The sequence below is a fragment of the Hypanus sabinus genome, chromosome 6, assembly GCF_030144855.1.
Source record: "Hypanus sabinus isolate sHypSab1 chromosome 6, sHypSab1.hap1, whole genome shotgun sequence".
Lineage (NCBI taxonomy): Eukaryota > Metazoa > Chordata > Chondrichthyes > Myliobatiformes > Dasyatidae > Hypanus > Hypanus sabinus.
Genome location: NC_082711.1, coordinates 146,909,865 through 146,927,526, shown reverse-complemented (window position 1 = coordinate 146,927,526; position 17,662 = coordinate 146,909,865). Strand labels below are relative to the sequence as shown.

At 41.4% G+C, this 17,662-nt stretch overlaps 1 protein-coding gene across 1 annotated transcript in view; it reads right to left on the bottom strand.

Moving 5' to 3' along the window:
* Positions 1–521: 521 nt before the first annotated feature.
* Positions 522–17,662, bottom strand: part of LOC132395940 (eosinophil peroxidase-like) — a 32,289-nt gene continuing 15,148 nt past the window's right edge. Inside the window, exons 9-12 of the mRNA XM_059973156.1 lie at positions 14,886–15,123; positions 12,112–12,314; positions 3,894–4,055; positions 522–3,176 (exon numbers count right to left, since the gene is read on the bottom strand). Of these exons, the coding sequence (XP_059829139.1) occupies positions 3,082–3,176; positions 3,894–4,055; positions 12,112–12,314; positions 14,886–15,123 (698 nt within the window). The 3' untranslated portion in view covers positions 522–3,081. The remainder of the gene's footprint in view (positions 3,177–3,893; positions 4,056–12,111; positions 12,315–14,885; positions 15,124–17,662) is intronic.

The window sequence follows — 17,662 nt, the reverse complement described above, 5'->3', positions numbered from 1 at the left end:
AGTATTATCCTAAAGTTAGGGCAACTGGCCTCCAGACATCATAGCCAACATTTTTGTGCAAGATATGACTCTATCTGGTGGAAAGCTTCCCCCTTGTTTTATATTTACTGTGACATTATAAAGGTTTCTTACAGCCACATCCTGCAACCCACCACAAGTTTAGGATCTGGTTTTTCATGAAACCAACATGATAGGGAGCATGTTCAAATCTACAAGGGCATCATATTGTTTTGTATCAGCTTGCCTGTTCACTTCAGACAACTTTTGTATATTAAACACAAATTTTAATAAAGGCATAGGCAAAGGAGATTGTAGATGCTGGAATCTGGAGCAAGAAACAAACTGCTGGAGTAAGAAATTAAAATAAAGCAATTATCACTCATTTATTTCTGTATAAATGGAAACGAAACATGAAATGATCAGTAAACCTGAGCTAATTTTATGTTATTTTAAAGTTCATACAGTCAATATTGTAAATTTCATGCAATTCTGTTTTTGCAACAAATCTGTCCCACTCTTTATCCAGTATTATATTCAAATATTATTCTTTTATCACCATTTGTAATTATTTTTTACATTTCAATCCCTCTGCCTATTAATATAAGCATATATTTGAATTAACAATTGGTTCCATTCAAGTACCTATGAACAAATAATATTGCAAATCAGAACACAAATAATGACTTTGAATGGTAAAAGGACAGTCAGAGTTAATGAAGGAACTGCTGCTAAGAACCCAACAGACACCTGTAGGAAGTAACATCAATAAAGTGAGAAGGAGCTGTTGTTGATGGAACCGAAGCACAGAACAGGAATCATCAGTGAGGCACCCAAAAAACGTGAGGCATTTTGGTTGAAAACTCATGTTTGTAACATATTATGACACTAATCAAACTACAAATCTTGCTTTGTCACTTTCAATAAAGTCTTGATTATTGGTGGGCATGAAGGGAAGGAGTCATTGGCCAAGAGCTATCAGACAGTGCCAACCAACTTCTCCAAATGCTGGAAGTTCTCTGAAGATCAGGCAGCACCTTCTCACTGACTGAAAATGTTGGCTGTTTCCCTTTCCATAGATCCTGCATGAGCTGCTGAACATTTACAGTTTTTCTGCCTTTATTTCATGTTTCCAGCCAATGCTATTTTCCTCTTGCTTTTCAAAAGCAGCTTTTGTGATAAAGGTTCAGAGACAAGCTATAGATGAACGTAGAAAATTGTCAATAACAAATCTGAACAGTCACCTTACCCAAAGAAGGACATCTGTTGAGAATTTTGGTTTGAGAATATTACGTTCAGAATCAAGTAGAAAAGACATAGTAAGCCACAGTAAGGTAAATTTATGTCTTTGGAATAAAGAAATAGATACAGTAAGAATGGAGAGATTCATTGGGATTATCTAGCCAATGAATTGATTTAAAGGTGGTACAATATTCTCTGTTTGAAAGGACATTTGAGAATTATCTCACACTAGAATAGTTAATCATCTGTGAAATTCTTTGAGAATGTTAAAAAAGCATAAACAAGGAGTTTGTAAATAACATAACTGAAGGTGTGAGATAAGTTATCAGATAAAGGTGCACCTTAACATTCTCACTGCTTCACTAAGCAGAGATGATGAACTGGAAAGTTAACTTGCTAGAGCCAAAAGTCTTACAGGTTTAATTAATTAGAATCAACGGGTCAATGGTCATCCGTTTATATGTGGCAAGATACAACGTGTCTATTCTAAGACATTACCAATAGAATAAAGGCGTCATTAGTAGGTAGAAGTGTTGCCTGTTATTACAAGAGGGAGAGATTAAGTCAGCAAAATACCCAAGCAAAGGAACTTGATCATAAAACCACATGCAGAATAAAGCACTTGTGTTAACTTTTATGAACAATTTATTCCACACTGTTCTGAATCCAATCAGATCGGTACCAATAATTAGAATTCTGCACGTTTGGTGGTGGAAAACTGGTAACTGGTTTGTTGTTTTCTCATATAACAGGTGTAAGGCTTTGCTTCTATGTAATTTAAGCTGATCATTCTATATACAATCATATTATGGTGTACGAAGGAAATGAAAACAGAATGCAGAATATAGTGTTACAGTTACAGAGAAAGTGCAGTGCAGGTAGACACAAAGGGCCATGACAAGGTAAATTGAGATATCAAAAGTTCATCATTCAAGAAGTTCATTCAAAATTCTTATAACAGTAGGATAGATTCTGTATTGAGCCGAGTAGTGCATGTTCTCACGGTTTAGTATCTTCCACCCAATGGAAGGGGGAAGAAGATAGAATGTCTAGGGTGGTGGTTGTATTAGCTGATTTGCTGAGGCAGCAAGATGTGTGCTAGAAGGGAGACTAGCTTTTGTGATATACTGAGCAGCTTTTACAATTCTCTGCAATTTCTTGTAGTTTTGCGTCCAGCAGTTGCCGTACTATGGATAGGTTGCTTTCTATGGTGCATCTGTAAAAAGTGGTGACAATCATTGAGGACACGCCAAAGTTCTTTGGCAATCAATAATCTAACTGTGGCAGATTAATGTGGCCAGAATGGTTTGGACTTGGATTGGAATCCTGATGTCTTGTTTCACTGAACAGAAGGTATCAGACAGAAATGGTATCAATCTTGGAAGTAGGATTTAATTTCCACAAGAACTGCAGCCGCATGAAAACCGAAGATCACAAAGACTCCAGGTCTAAGTCTGGGACTCGAAGAATGAAGGAAAGGCATAAGCCTTATTGAGACTGATCACCACCGGAGTCATTTACCATGCAAGCTGTGAATGGTTACAAGTTCCTGAGTGTGCCTTTCACTTGTGGTGTAGCTCTAATACCTACGTGAATTTAGTACAATAGCTCCCTATAAAAACTAACAGAAAATATTATTGTCCACACTAGGAAATAAAGAAATGTTTTAAACCATAGAATTCAAGTCCTCTCTAAAATTATTGACAAATTGTGCTCCCTCTCCAAGCTTGACACATTTATATATTTTTCCTTTGATAATTTTGGTATCTCTAGTGCTCCTTTTCCTGATTCTTTAGTTCCTTCTTCATTTTCCTTTATTTCCCTTTCCTTGTCCTTTATTTCTCAGAACAAGGATTCTGTATTTCCCTTTCCTTTTCTGTTGTTACCCATTCCTCTTCCTTTTCCTTCCATTCCTTTTCCTTGGAATCCTTTGGATTCTGAAAGATAAAATCACCATATTTATCTGCATGTTCCTTATATCAATTAGCACTGTTGCTTTTGTCATGCTGAGTTAATGCTAATACATTTACAGAGAAACAAAGCAAGGCATCAGGGACTATCTTAACCCAGTGATGGCATTCAGCAACTGGACAGTGGGTTTAGAGGAGTTCACTGAATCAAACTGGTTTTACATGTTAGAGCTGAGGTGGGGGTTGATGGGGTGGGCGGTGTAGTTTAATACCTGAGCCACAGCTGCATAAAATCAACATCAAAATAAGGCGGAAAATATTTTTGGTTTGAAAAGGGACATATGCTGCAGTAGAGAAAAGTAGATTATTACTTCCCGAAAAGTCAGCATAAAAGTATTGTTTAGTGAAAAATTAAATCCAGTAGATTGTGAATATTGGGAATGTTTTATGAGATTTTTGTATGATAAAATATGATGGAATATCTTTAGATTTCTGAGAAAAATTGTGAGAAAATATCAGTGTCCAAAACTTTGAAATATTTGGGTTGTTTTTCTATTTCACTGGGTGTTAACTCTGGCATTTGTTAGATGTCATTGATTTTAAAACAATGATTACCCATTCTCCCAGATTAGCCCTCAAATGATAATTATGAAAATGAATGCTTATGAGCTATTTTCAGCCTTTTTATGCACAATGTTAATCAATTTAATGAATTTTCTCCTGGAAGTGGATTCTGATACCTACTTGAACAGCGAGGTTGTTTACGATTCCATTGTTTGTTCTTCATGCAGTCTATCGTATCGCTTCCCTCCATAGTGAAACCATGCTGACAAGTATATTTCACTGAAGAATCGCATATAGAGAAAGAGGCCTCAGACACTGTGGGGATTTTGCCACAACTGAGTTCTGTAAGGGACATTAATCAGGCAAATACAAGTGTGGAATTAGTTTAACATTTGAAGAAGATTTGTGGAAGTGACAGCCCAATGCTGAGGCTACAGAGGCTACTAGGCTACAGACAAGTAAAAGAAAAGGGAAAAACAGACAAATATGAAATGATTCACACTGGTAGAATATGTGGAATAGGAAAATAGCTTAAGTTCTACAGGGTGCTTAGCAGCTTAGCAATCACCACAAGTAAAAAAGATTTCCTCTGTCATGCAAACAAAGGAAATCAATATCTCTTTTTGATCTTTGAAACTAACAAGACAAACTGCTAGGATATCAATATGTCTGTAATCCATGTTAGCAAGTCTATCTATTTGCATTCTGCAGATAATTCATCTATGGCTCTAGCAGAAGAGGAAAATCTTTATGAAATTAGGTTCATAAGAATATGTGAGAAAGGAGCAGGAGTAAGACAAAGAACTCTTGAGCCTGCTCTGATGTTTAGTAAAACCATAGCTGATCTGATCTTGACTCAACTTTTTTCATGTCTGATCTCCTTTTAATCCAAACAAAGTTCAAAGTAAATTTAATATCAAAGTATGTATATGTCACCACATACAATCCTGAGAAACATGTTTTATGAGGCATACTCAATACATCTATAGAATAACAATCATAACAATTAATGCAAGACCACCAACTTGGGTGTAAAACTAGAGTGCAAAAGACAACAAACTGTGAAAATATAAAAAGGAAAGAATAAATAAATAAGCAATAAATATTAAGAAGATGATCTGAAGAGTCATGAACGTGAGTCCATTGGTTGTGGATGGGGCAGGTGAAGTTGAGTGAAGTTATCCATTTTAGATCAACAGCCTAATGTTGAGGGCTAGTAACTGTTCCTGAAACTGGTGTTGTAGATCCTGAAGCTCCTGTTCCTTTTTCCTGATAGCAGCAGTGAGAAGAGAGCATATCCTGGAGGTCCCTGATAATGGAAGTTGCTTTCCTGCCACACTATCTCATGTAGATGTGTTCATAAATGGGGAGGGCTTTGCCCCTGATGGACTGGACCATATCTATTACTTCTTGTAAGATTTTCCATTCAAGGGCATTCATGCTTCCACATTAGATTGTGATGCAGCCAGTCAATATACATTATACATTATACATCTCCATTATACATCTATAGAAGTTTGTCATAAAAACATAGAAAACCTACAGCACAATACAGGCCCTTCGGCCCACAAAGCTGTGATGAACAAGTCCCTAACTTAGAACTAGCTAGGCTTTACTCATAGCCCTCTATTTTTCTAAGCTCCATGTAGCCATCCAGGAGTCTCTTAAAAGACCCTATCGTTTTCGCCTCCACCGCCGCAGCCGGCAGCTCATTCCACACACTCACCACTCTCTGCTAAAAAACTTACCCCGATATCTCCTCTGTACCTGTTTCCAAGCACCTTAAAACCATGCCCTCTCGTGCTAGCAATTTCAGCCCCGGGGAAAAGCCTCTAACTATCCACACCATCAGTGCCTCTCATTATCTTGTACCACTCTCTCAGGTCACCTCTCATCCTCAGTCACTCCAAGGACAAAAGGCTGAGTTCACTCAACCTATTCTCATAAGTCATGCTCCCCAATCCGGGCAACATCCTTGTAAATCTCCTCTGCACCCTTTCTATGGTTTCCACATCCTTCCTTTGGTGAGGTGGCCAGAATTGAGCACAGTACTCCAAGTGGGTCTGATCAGGGTCCTATATAGCTGCAACATTACCTCTTGACTCTTAAACTGAATCCCACGATTGACAAAGGCCAATGCACCATATGCTTTCTTAACCACAGAGTCAACCTGCATAGCAGCTTTGAGTATCCTATGGACTTGGACCCCAAGATCCCTCTGATCCTCTACACTGCCAAGAGTCTTACTATTAATGCTATATTCTGCCATCATATTTGACCTACCTAAATGAACCACCTCACACTTATCTGGGTTGAACTTCATCTGCCATTTCTCTGCCCAGTTTTGCATTCTACCAATGTCCCGTTGTAACCTCTGACAGCCCTCCACACTATCCACAACACCCCCCAACCTTTGTGTCATCAGCAAATTTACTAACCCATCCCTCCACTTCCTCATCCAGGTCATTTATAAAAATCACAAAGAGTAGGGGTCCCAGAACAAATCTCTGAGGCACCCCACTGGTGACCGACCTCCATGCAGAATATGACCCGTCTACAACCACTCTTTGCCTTCTGTGGGCAAGCCAATGCTGGATCCACAAAGCAAAGTCCCCTTGGATCCCATGGCTCGTTACTTTCTTAATAAGCCTTGCATGGGGTACCTTAGCAAATGCCTTGCTGAAATCCTTATACACTACATCTACGGCTCTACCTTCATCAATGTGTTTAGTCACATCCTCAAAAAATGCAGTCAGGATCATAAGGTACGACCTGCCTTTCACGAAGCCATGTTGACTATTCCTAATCATATTATGCCTCTCCAAATGTTGATAAATCCTGCCTCTCAGGATCTTCACCATCGATTTACCAACCACTGAAGTAAGACTCACCGACCTATAGATCCCTAGGCTATCTCCACTCCCTTTCTTGAATAAGGGAACAACATACACAACCCGCCAATCCCCTGGAACCTCTCCCTTCCTCATTGATGATGCAAAGATCATCGACAGAGGCTCAGCAATCTCCTGCCTCATTTCCCACAGTAGCCTGCAGTATATCCCGTCCAGTCCAGGTGACCTAACCAACTTGATACTTTCCAAAAGCTCTGGCATATCCTCTTCCTTAATATCCACATGCTCAAGCTTTTCAGTCCTCTGCAAGTCATCTCTAAAGATCCTTTTCCATAGTGAATACTGAAGTGAAGTATTCATTAAGTACCTCACTGATTTCCTCCAGTTCCATACACATTTTCCACTGTCACACTTGATACATCCTATTCTCTCACGTCTTATCCCCTTGCTCTTCACGTACTTGTAGAATGCCTTGGGGTTTTCCTTAATGCTGTCCACCAACGCCTTCTCATGACCTCTTCTGGCTCTCCTAATTTAATTCTTAAACTCCTTCCTGCTAGCCTTATAATCTTCTAGATTCCTATCATTACCTAGTTTTTTGAACTGTCAAGAGTTTTAGATGCCATGCCGAGTCTCCGAAAACTCCTAAAGTAGAGATGCTGCCTTACTTTCTTCATAATTGCACTTACGTGATGGCCCCAGGACCTGTTCTCTGAAATAATAACACTTGAGGAATTTAAAGTTGCTGATCCTCTACACCTCTGACCTTCCGATGAGGACTGGCACACAGACCTCTGGTTTCCTTCTCCTGACATTAATAATCAGCTCCTTGGTTTTGCTGACATTGAGTAGGGGGTTGTTGTCACGGCACCACTCAGCCTTATTTTCAATCTCCCTCCTATATGCTGACCATTTCTGTACTCCAGCCTTAAGTCATCACAGGATTAGATCTGCATCTCAGAAGGTACGTAACATTAGGATGACTTTTTCATCTTCAAAATGGAAAATGGGCAAATACAACCATTTGTAAATATAGCTAACAGTAGCCAGTTGTTTGAAAATATCAGATTTGATCTCTTATTCCAAAGGAAGATTGGCATTACTCTCACATCACTCTGAGAATGCCAAACATAAGGATGATCTTTGCATCTGTGATACCATCATTCTTCAATTCTGGATAGAGATTCATCTAAAACAACCTTCAACAAAAAATCACCATCCATTACATGGGAAATCACTTCTCCACCAACTTATAGATGATTTCCTCATTACCTCTACCTACTAAAGGACAATGATAGCAAGAACAAGAGGACATCATCACATCTAGTTTTCCACCCGAATCAGTCACTCTTAACTTGGACATATTTCCTGGTGCTTTATGAGTTTATAGTTAAAGCCCTGGAATTTCCTGATTTCCGTGGAAACATTTTTCCAGGTGAACAGCAATATTTCAAGAAGAAAACACACAACCATATTCAACCAGGAATAGACAATAAATGCTGGACTTGCTAGAAAATCCATTAAAATGAGATCTTCAGCTTCTAAAGCAGAGCTAATGGAAATTGTCACAACTGACATCTGTACTTGACTTTAAGATGTACCTACATCAGAGTGAGCAGTTGTTTCAGATGGTTTGGACATACTACCAATCAGCAGGGTAATTATTGTGCTGTTGGCCCCACTACATTATCATTTTAGAATATTGTTCTGCAGTGCTCCACTTTTTAAAATGTATTGTGCAATGTAACATTGTTATGTGCTGATTTGTGTGACAGTCATATTTCAATCAGCATGGATCACTGATTCAAAATGTCACAGCTATCGTCTCTGACGCAGGGTCTGTGCATCTTCATAGGCAGGCTGCTGAATGGGTTTAGCAATTATTCTGATGAAAATGCATGCTTCAGCAACTAATGTTTCATTGTGATGACATTTTACTCCTTTCATCTCATTGCAGTCTCGTTGAGACTTGACAAAAGCTCAGTACAGTCAGTCCTCCTTATCTGCGAGGGATTGGTTCCAGGTACCACCCCCCCCCCCCCCACATGGATGCTCAAGTCCCTTATATAAAATAGCGTAGTATTTGCATATAACCTACGCACATCCTCCCATATACTTTAAATCATCTCCAGATTGCTTATAATACCTAATATAATGTAAATGCTGTGTAAATCCTGTTATACTGTAATGTTTAGGGAATATTGACAAGAAAAATACTGGACATGTTCCTCTCGCTCACAACACAAGCAGCGAACGAACGAGACGCGAGGTGAACAATGATCAAATAATGAGTAAAACTTGTAATACTGTACAGTAGTTGTTACACTGTCTTGTTTAGGGAATAAGGATGCTTTGGAGGAGGCTCAGTAATACTGAAGTCAGGAACTGTGGAGTTTGAGGGCTGAGAATCTTCAAGTGTTGATTATCGAGACTTCAGAATTGCAGATGCTTTAGTTAGAAACATTGTTATAGGAAGCTGTCTCTTTGTCCTTGCATCATCAAACACATCTTGCAGTGGTTGTAGGCATGTTGTTATCCCTCGGGTGACACGGAGGCTTCGTTCCGTCGAAGGATCGAACAACAAGTGCTTGAAGAGCACTTCCGAGTTTTCCCGATTTGCAGTTGGTTGAATCCGCGCACGCGGAGCTCGTGAATAAGGAGGGCCGACTGTAATGCCTACATTCCCTGCTTTGAATTACATTCTTATCTATTCCCACTGCTGCCAGGAACATGTCCGGCAGGTTCTCAGGTGTTCCTCAAGAATAACATTTATGCCAAGCCAGAGAAATGCGAGTTCCATAAATAACAGGTGTCAATTTTGGGCTAAATACTCACCCCTTCCAGTGTTCAAATGGACCTATGTTAAGTTCAGGCAGTCACAGAGTGTCCAACCAGTCTATGGTCAAACAGGTATGGCCCTTCATGCGGTTTGCAAACTTTTATTGCCGCTTATCAGTAACTTCATTTACATTGCGGCCACCATAGATATACAAACCAAGAAGATCTCTGTAGGATTTAATTGGACAAGTGAAGGAACTAAGCAGTCTCAGAGCTAAAGTAATACTTCACCACAGCCCCAGCGCTGCAACACCCAGACCCAACCTGTTCATTTGTCGTCAAGGTGTCAGCATTGGAGTATTCTCTCCTAGTGCTTTGTGGCAGATAACTGGCTGCACCCCTGTGTCTTTCTTTCCTGTCACTTGAATCCTGCCACGTGTAACTATGACGTCGGGAACTGAGAATGTCTAGCTGGCAAGGAGGACCTGTAAGCATCACGGCTCTGGCTGGAGGGCAGAGCACCCCCTCTTGGAATGGAAAAATCACAAGAGCCTCTCCTACTTTCAGGAAGCTAAAAGACTCAACTCACATCGAGCTCATTGGACTCTCCACCTGGTTTAATTTCACCCTCATCTATTGTCCTGGCAGCAAGAATACCAAGGCTGAAGCTCTCTCCTGACAGGTTGACGTGCCTGAACACAATGCCAATCTTGGGTCCATCCTTTCTCACTCATTCATTGCTGATCTGGTGATTTGGGGAATAGAGGCAGAGGTGAGGGCTGCCCAACAGTTGGATCCAGGCCCAGGTGGGGGACATCCCCACGGGTTGTTCGTCCCTGCTCCAGAGTGTTGGAATGGGAGTCATTCCTCCCATCTGGCTGGATTTCCAGGAATTCAACAGACGCTGGAATTTATCAAGAAATGATTTTGGTGGCCATCTATGTTCCAGGATATTCATGACTTCATCTCTGCCTGTCCCAGTTGTGCCCAGTACAAGTCATCATGCCAGCAAACTGCAGGTCTTCTAAGTCTGCTGCCTCTGCTTCACCACCTGTGGCCCCATCTCTCCGTGGATTTGATCACTGGTCTGCCCGTCTGATGGAAACACTCCCATTCTAGTGGTTGTGGACCGATTGTCCAAGACAGCTCTCCCTAAACTCTTGTCGGATTTTGCGACTGCCACCCTCATGGTTCAACACATGTGCGTGCAGGCTGTGCGGCTTCCCTCAGCACGTAGGGACTGACTGAGCACCACTTTTTGGAAGGCCTTCTGTTCTCATTTGGGTACCACAGCCAGCTTCTCTTCTGGCTTTCACCCTCAATCTAATGGCCTGACGGAAGCAGTAGCCTGCTGCCTTGTCTCTTCCAACTCCCCATCCTGAAACTCCTAAGTGGTTTGGGCAGAGATTTTTCAAGATAATCTCCAGCTGTCCTCCAAAGGTATGACCCCTTTGAAAGTTAGAAGGGATTCCAGCTACCAATCTGCCTTGACAAAGAGATTGATGTGGGAGTTCCTGCTGCTGAACAGTTGGTCTAATGCTACCAACATATGTAGAGATAGGCCAGGACTTCTCTGCTGCACGCTCAAAAACAACATGCCCAGCAGGCTGATCAGCTCTGCCCACAAGTAAGATCTCTCAAGCCAGGATGAAAGTCTAGCTGCCATCTAGGGATCTTCCCTTAAAAGTTGAGAGCCACAAGTTGGCCCCAGACTGCGAGAGACAATTCATTGTGGAGGCGGCCATCAACAAGGTCTTCTATAGATTTCATCTACCATCATCAGTGAAGATTCACCCACTGTTTTATGTTTCTCAGCTCAAGCCATTGACTCCCTCCCCCTTGATCCAGTTACCCCCATCATGCCCCGCCTCCCTGCTTAGTAGGTGGTTCCCTGATCTATTCTGTACATCTTTCCAGGTGCGGGGCAGGGCCCAGTATCTCATGGATTGGCAGGGATATGGCCCTAAGGAACATTCTTGGGTACCAGCTCATGACATCCTAAATAAGTCCTTCATCTGGACTTCCAGCAGGCACAGGTCTCTGGTACCTCAGGAGCTGTGCATAGGGAATGGGGCACCATCACATAGGCAGGCGGGCTGTGGAATGGGCTCAGCAATCACGCTCATGGGTATGCACGTTGCAGCCAGTTAGTGTTTCATTGTGTTAGTATTTAACTCCCTTTTTCCTCTCACTCTAGTCTTGTCGAGACTTGACCAAAAGCACAGCAACATCTACATTCTTTGCTTCCCTTCAAACTCATTCTGGAAGTGAAGACTACCATTTAAATTGACACTGCAAAGGAGCAGTATTCATTTAGTATTAAGTTACTTCTTCCTAGCCACAGTGTCAGCGGTAGCTTTCAGTTTAATTTAGTTAACGACTCTATTGCCTTGGGATTTATTGTTTTTCCTTTAACTCTGCACAGTTCTTATTAAAAGTCAATGAACTGTTTGCTTCAGTGTCTCCCTCTGCACTCCAGCTATAACTACACACCTGTGTCACACAAGTTGCAGTAGGCGTATCTAATTTACTCTAATTTTCTTGTTTCTAATTATTTTGTGTCTTGTATGTGGGCAATAAAAGCAGAAAGATAAAGAGGCTCAGAAAGTAAATATGCTCAAATAAAATACCTGAATTGCTAAAGAAGACCAATGTTAATGGTTATCTCTTGATCTTAGCTTTTAACCCTCCCAGCTCTGCAGATTTGGTTAGCTTTATATCCAAATGTACTGTAACTGTGGTGTTACACGAGAAGAAAAATATCTTACGTGGCCTCTCCTTCCAGTCCTCCAGGTTCACCTTTGGTATTCTGTTGCATTGTACATAACCTTCTGGAAAGGGATTGAATTGAAATGCATTTACAGGGACCTGCTGAATCCCAGTGTTTTCACAGATTATCCTGGATAAGGAGATATTAGTAAGAGCCTGGCGCTGTTTCTGAGTAAACACTCCTTCATTTTCCCACCAAAACCTACAAATAAATAAGAAACGTTATTGTTAAGCATTCAGATGAACAAAGAAAGTATCCTGATCCACTGAGTCCAAGGAGAACAGCTGCACAGAGAGGTAGGCCACATTTTCAGAGTTATATTGAGGAGGAATATGGGGGTGCATGTGATTTTCTCTTTGCAGAATTAGTATCTGTCTGATGATCAAGTAGACTTGCCAACCGTCTAACTACATTCCACATCTAGACAAGATTTTTCACTACAGTTACAAACTTGCTATCTACTGAGAATGAGAAAAATGTTCATTTTGTAAATGGATATGTCCCATTATGCAAAAACAGGGGAGATCAGATATGGCTAACTACCACCTAATCAACCAGGAAAAAAAGAGGAGGAATGCATCATTATCAGTGGTATCATGTAGCATTTACCAGTAACCCAATTGATAATACCCAGGACCATGACTTCAGACCTCAGCTCAGCTTTGGCCCAAATATAGTCAAAAGAACAGAATTCTAAAGTTGATACAAGAGTGACTGCCTTTGCTATCAAGGCAATATTTAACCAAGCGTGTTATTAATGCATCCTGATAAAACCAAAGACAAGGGGAAAATACTTCAATAGCTGGAGACTTACCTCACACAAAAGAAAATGGTTGTTTTGGGAGGTCAATCATCCCAAACCCAAGACGTCACTGCAGTAGTTCTTCAGGACAGTGACTAAGGCTCAGCTGTTTTCAACTGCTTTAATAGTTACTTCCTGTCATTTAACAGGTCTGGGACGTTTGCTTGGGATTTCATCATGTTCAATTAAATATTTATCTCCTCAGCAAACGAAGCAGCCGATGCCTGAATGTGTTCAAGGCCCAGGCACCATTGGGGCTTGGGCTGATAACTGGCAAGTAATATTTGTACCACAGAGTTGTCAGGCTTCAACAAGAAATAGTCTAGCTACCTTTCTTTGACATGCAATGTATTCAAATAACTGCCCCTTACCAAGAATGTCCCAAAACTCATCACTGAACAGAACCTCAGCTAGATTAGATGCACAAGTATTGGGGCTATAACAGCAGGTCAGAGACTGGGTACTCCATGGTAAACTTGTACTCTTTGTTGGTGATTGTTATAAGGCACACACTTACCCAGATGAGTGTAGCGCCAATACCTCTTATGGACGCTGACTCTATCTGGATCAAAGCAACGAATTTTGGCACCCACTAACACTGAAGCATTCATTTCCTCCACTATTTGTGAACCCCATCCTCAAAGTTCAATATGATTACTTGCCCAGGATACCCCAACAACAGCTGCCAAACATGTAACCTCTTCCACTTGAAAAAACAAGGGCATTGGGTGCATGGGAACATTTCTGTCTATCAGTTCTTCTCTAATTGACAAAAATAAAATATAGAACATCACAGCACAGTACAGGCCCTTTGGCCCTTGATGTTGTGCCAACCTTTTAACCTACTCTAAGATCAATCTAACCCTTCCCTCCTATATTTTCCTATCATCCATGTAACTATCAAAGAGTTTCTTAAATGCCTCTCATATACCTGCTTCTAACAGCACATCTGGCAGGGCATTCCTTGCACTCTGGTAGGCACTACCTCTGTTAACCACCCTACAATTTCCTCCAATTACATTTGCCCCTTGCATTACCATTGCCCTGAGAAAAAGTCTCTGACTGTCAAGTCTGTCTATGCTTCTTATCATCTTGTACACCTCTATCATGTCATCTCACATATTCCTTTACTCCAAAGAGAAAAACTCTAGCTTTTTCAACCAATATTCATGTGACATGCCCTCTCATCCAGGCAATATCCTGGTAAATTTCCTCTGCACCCTCTCTAAAGCTTCCACATCCTTCTTATAGTGAGGCAAGCAGAATTGAACATAATATTCCAAGTGTGGTCTAGCCAGGGTTTTATAGAGCTGCAGCATGATCTTGCCACTCTTGAACCCAGTCCTCCGACTAATGAAGGCCAATCTTTTAATAACCCTATTAACTTGTGCAGCAAATGTGAGGAATCTATGGACATGGACCTCAAAATCTCCCTGTTCTTCCGTTCGGCTAAAATGCCTGCCATAAACATCTGGTGGATCTTTCATTGTCACTAAATCCTGAAAAATCCCTATTTAGTGGTGGTGCAAGAGTACCTTCACCAGCAGGAGTGCAGTGATTCAATGTGGTGGCACTTCATCATCTCCTCAATGGCAAAAAATAAATGACAATAAATATCCTTTCTGGCATTTGCCAGAGCCCAAACTAGAGTAGGAGAAAAAATCTGTATAGGCTTGGCAATGCTTTTCCCTCCTCATTAAGTCATAACTGATTATTTTTATTATTTAATAATTTGATTATCTTTCTGCTGTCCTATCGTTAACCTTTAAGTTATATCTTACCTTCATTACCTCACTTTAGAGTAAGTCATTGTAACCTCAATAGATTCAATATCACTGAATGAACCATCAAACTCCAGGCCAGCAGTCAAGAGGTTCGGGATTTCTGAATTCAGATTTCTTGATTATGAAGGTAAAAGCAAGAATGTAATGATGACTAAAGCTTACTATTTTGGTAATATTGCCTATTACCTGTCTCCATCTCTGAGTTTCTGGAACTGCTGTCCTATCAGACAGGCTAACAAAGGGCCGACTCTCCCTCCTTCCACAAATGGTTCAGAGATTGCTCCTATCCAGATGTCAATGTTGTCAGGTGTCCCATACAGTTCAATGAATTTTTCAGCAAGTTCTGAATTCCTGAGCACATCAGACAGTTCAGCCTTGTTCTTGGGCTGTGAAAGATTACAGAATTTTCTCCATGCATTGTAGCCTATGAAAGTCAGAGAAAGTGGCAGGTGTTAGTCAAATCTGTGGTTTGCCCCTTGAAGTTAAGAAAATAGAAGTTTGTGCAAAGGTTAGTAGATTCTCATTGTTTTAATTTTGGTTCACTCTAATTTGTGAAAGAGGGGTTGAAAGTGTGGGAGGCATTAACAAGGACAGCTACTTCAGTGTTAACACTGGTAACTCAGTGCGGAGTCTTACTTGAACAAAATTTGTGTCATGCAGAATAGATTTCTTCATTCCAATCCACTATCTTAATAGTAGATTAACTTAATGGGTATTTAGCATCAGTCATCACTGTGGAAGACACCATCAGTGTCCCAGAAGTTTGTGAGTGTCAGTGAGTGCCATTGCTATAGCAAAGGAAAAAGTGCTAGGCAAACTTAAAGGTCTTGAGATGGATAAGTCACCTGGACCAGATGGACTACACCCCAGAGGCTTGAGAGAGGTTGCTGAAGAGATAACGGATGCATAGGTCATGATCTTTCAAGAATCACTTGATTCTGGCTTAGTCCCGGAGGACTGGAAGATTGCAAGTGTCACTCCACTCTTTAAGAAGTGAGGCAGGCAAAAAAAAAGGAAATTATAGACCAGTTAGCCTCACCTCAGTGGTTGGGAAAGTGTTGGAGTTTATTATTAAGGATGAGGTTTCGAGTTACTTGGAGACTAATTATCAAGTAAGTCAAAGTCAGCATGGTTTCTGTGAAGGGACATCTTGCCTGACAAATCTGTTCGAGTTGTTTGAGGAAGTAACAAGCAGGGTGGACAAAGGAGAGGCAGTGGATGTCATTTACTTGGATTTTCAGAAGGCATTTGCTAAGGTGCCTGACATGAAACTGCTTAACAAGATAAAATCCTACTGTGTTACAGGAAAGACTCTGGTATGGACAGAGGAATGGCTGACAGACAGGAGACAGTGAGTGGGAATAAAGGGGGCCTTTTCTGGTTGGCTGCCAGTGTCTAGTGTTCTTCACTGATCAGTATTGGGACCATTACTTTTCACATTGTTTGCCAATGATGGGTAATAGAGTTGGTGGCTTTGTAGCAAAGTTTGCGGATGATACGAAGGTAGGTGGAGGGGTAGGTAGTGCTGAGGAAGCAATACAGTTGCAGCTGAACTTAAATTGGCAGATGGGCAAAAAAGTGGCAAATGGAATACAGTGTTGGGAAATGTATGATAATGCATTTTGGTAGAAGGAACAATAGTGCAGACAATTATCTAAATGGAGAGAAGGTTCAAACATCAGAGGTGCAGAGGGTCTTAGGAGTCCTTTTGCAAGACTCCCAGAAGGTTAATTTACAGGTTGAGTCCATGGTGAAGAAGGCAAATGCAATGCTGGCATTTATTTCAAGGGGATAATACTGAGACTTTGTAAGACACTAGTCAGGCTGCACTTTGGGCCCCATATCTCAGAAAGGATGTTTTGTCATTGGAGAGTGTCCATAAGAGGTTTACAAGGATGATTCCCAGAGTGAAGGGGTTAACATATGAGAAGCCTTTGGCAGCTTTGGGCCTGTACTCACTGGAATTTAGAAGAATGGGATTGGGATATCTCATTGAAACATACTGCAGGTTGAAAGGACTAGATAGGGTGGATGTGGAGAAAATGTTTCCTATGGTGGGGGTATCCAGAACAAGAGGGCAAAGCCTCAAATTTCAGGGACAACATTTTAGAATGGAGGTAAGGAGAAATATTTTTAGCCAGAGAGTAGTGAATCTGTGGAATGTTCTGCCACATATTGTAGTGGAGGCCAAGTTTGTCAGTGTATTTAAGGCAGAGGTTAATTGTTTCCTGATCGGTCAGGGCATCAAAGGATATGGTGAGAAGGCAGGTGTATTCGGTTGAATGGGATCCAGGATCAGCCATGTTGGAATCCTGGAACAGGCTGAATGGCCTAACTCTGCTCCTATGTTTTATTGGTCTTGTCCTATTTTCAAAGTCCATGAAGTAATCCAGTCTCATTCACTCCAGAACTGATTATCTGTTATTTGTTAAGTGGGGTGCCGTGCGCAATCATAATTGATTGAAAACGGACGTGGAAGCACGGAGAAACAACGGGGAATCCCAGGAAGACCTTCTTCGTTGCTGCTGCTGTGAGGTCTGGGACTCTGTTGAGAGGAACAGGCCTCCAGTCCTCGGGGTCGCGTTGCCGATGGCCATTGGCGGGGCCGTCCAATACGCGTGGCAGAGGAAGGTACTTGGAGAAGCTGTGCTGGAGGGGTCAGCTTGGAGGTTCGATGGACTCGGAGTCCTTTCGACGGACTCAGGTCGCTTTCAGTGTGTGCTGTGTCTGCGAGGCGAGTTTCGACAGAGCTTCCATTGTGTGCTGCGTCTGCGAGGCCGAGTCGAGCGGTGCCTTGGAAGTCCATAGTGGGGGTATTCCCTTCTGCCGCTGGTGTGGGATGGGGAGTCTGTCGGGACCCTGGGGACTTGTGGAAACTGTGGTGATTTCTTTTGAACTTACAGTCCTTTAACATCTTGGACTATTTTTTACTGTGCCCATAGTCTGTTTTTTTATCAATTATG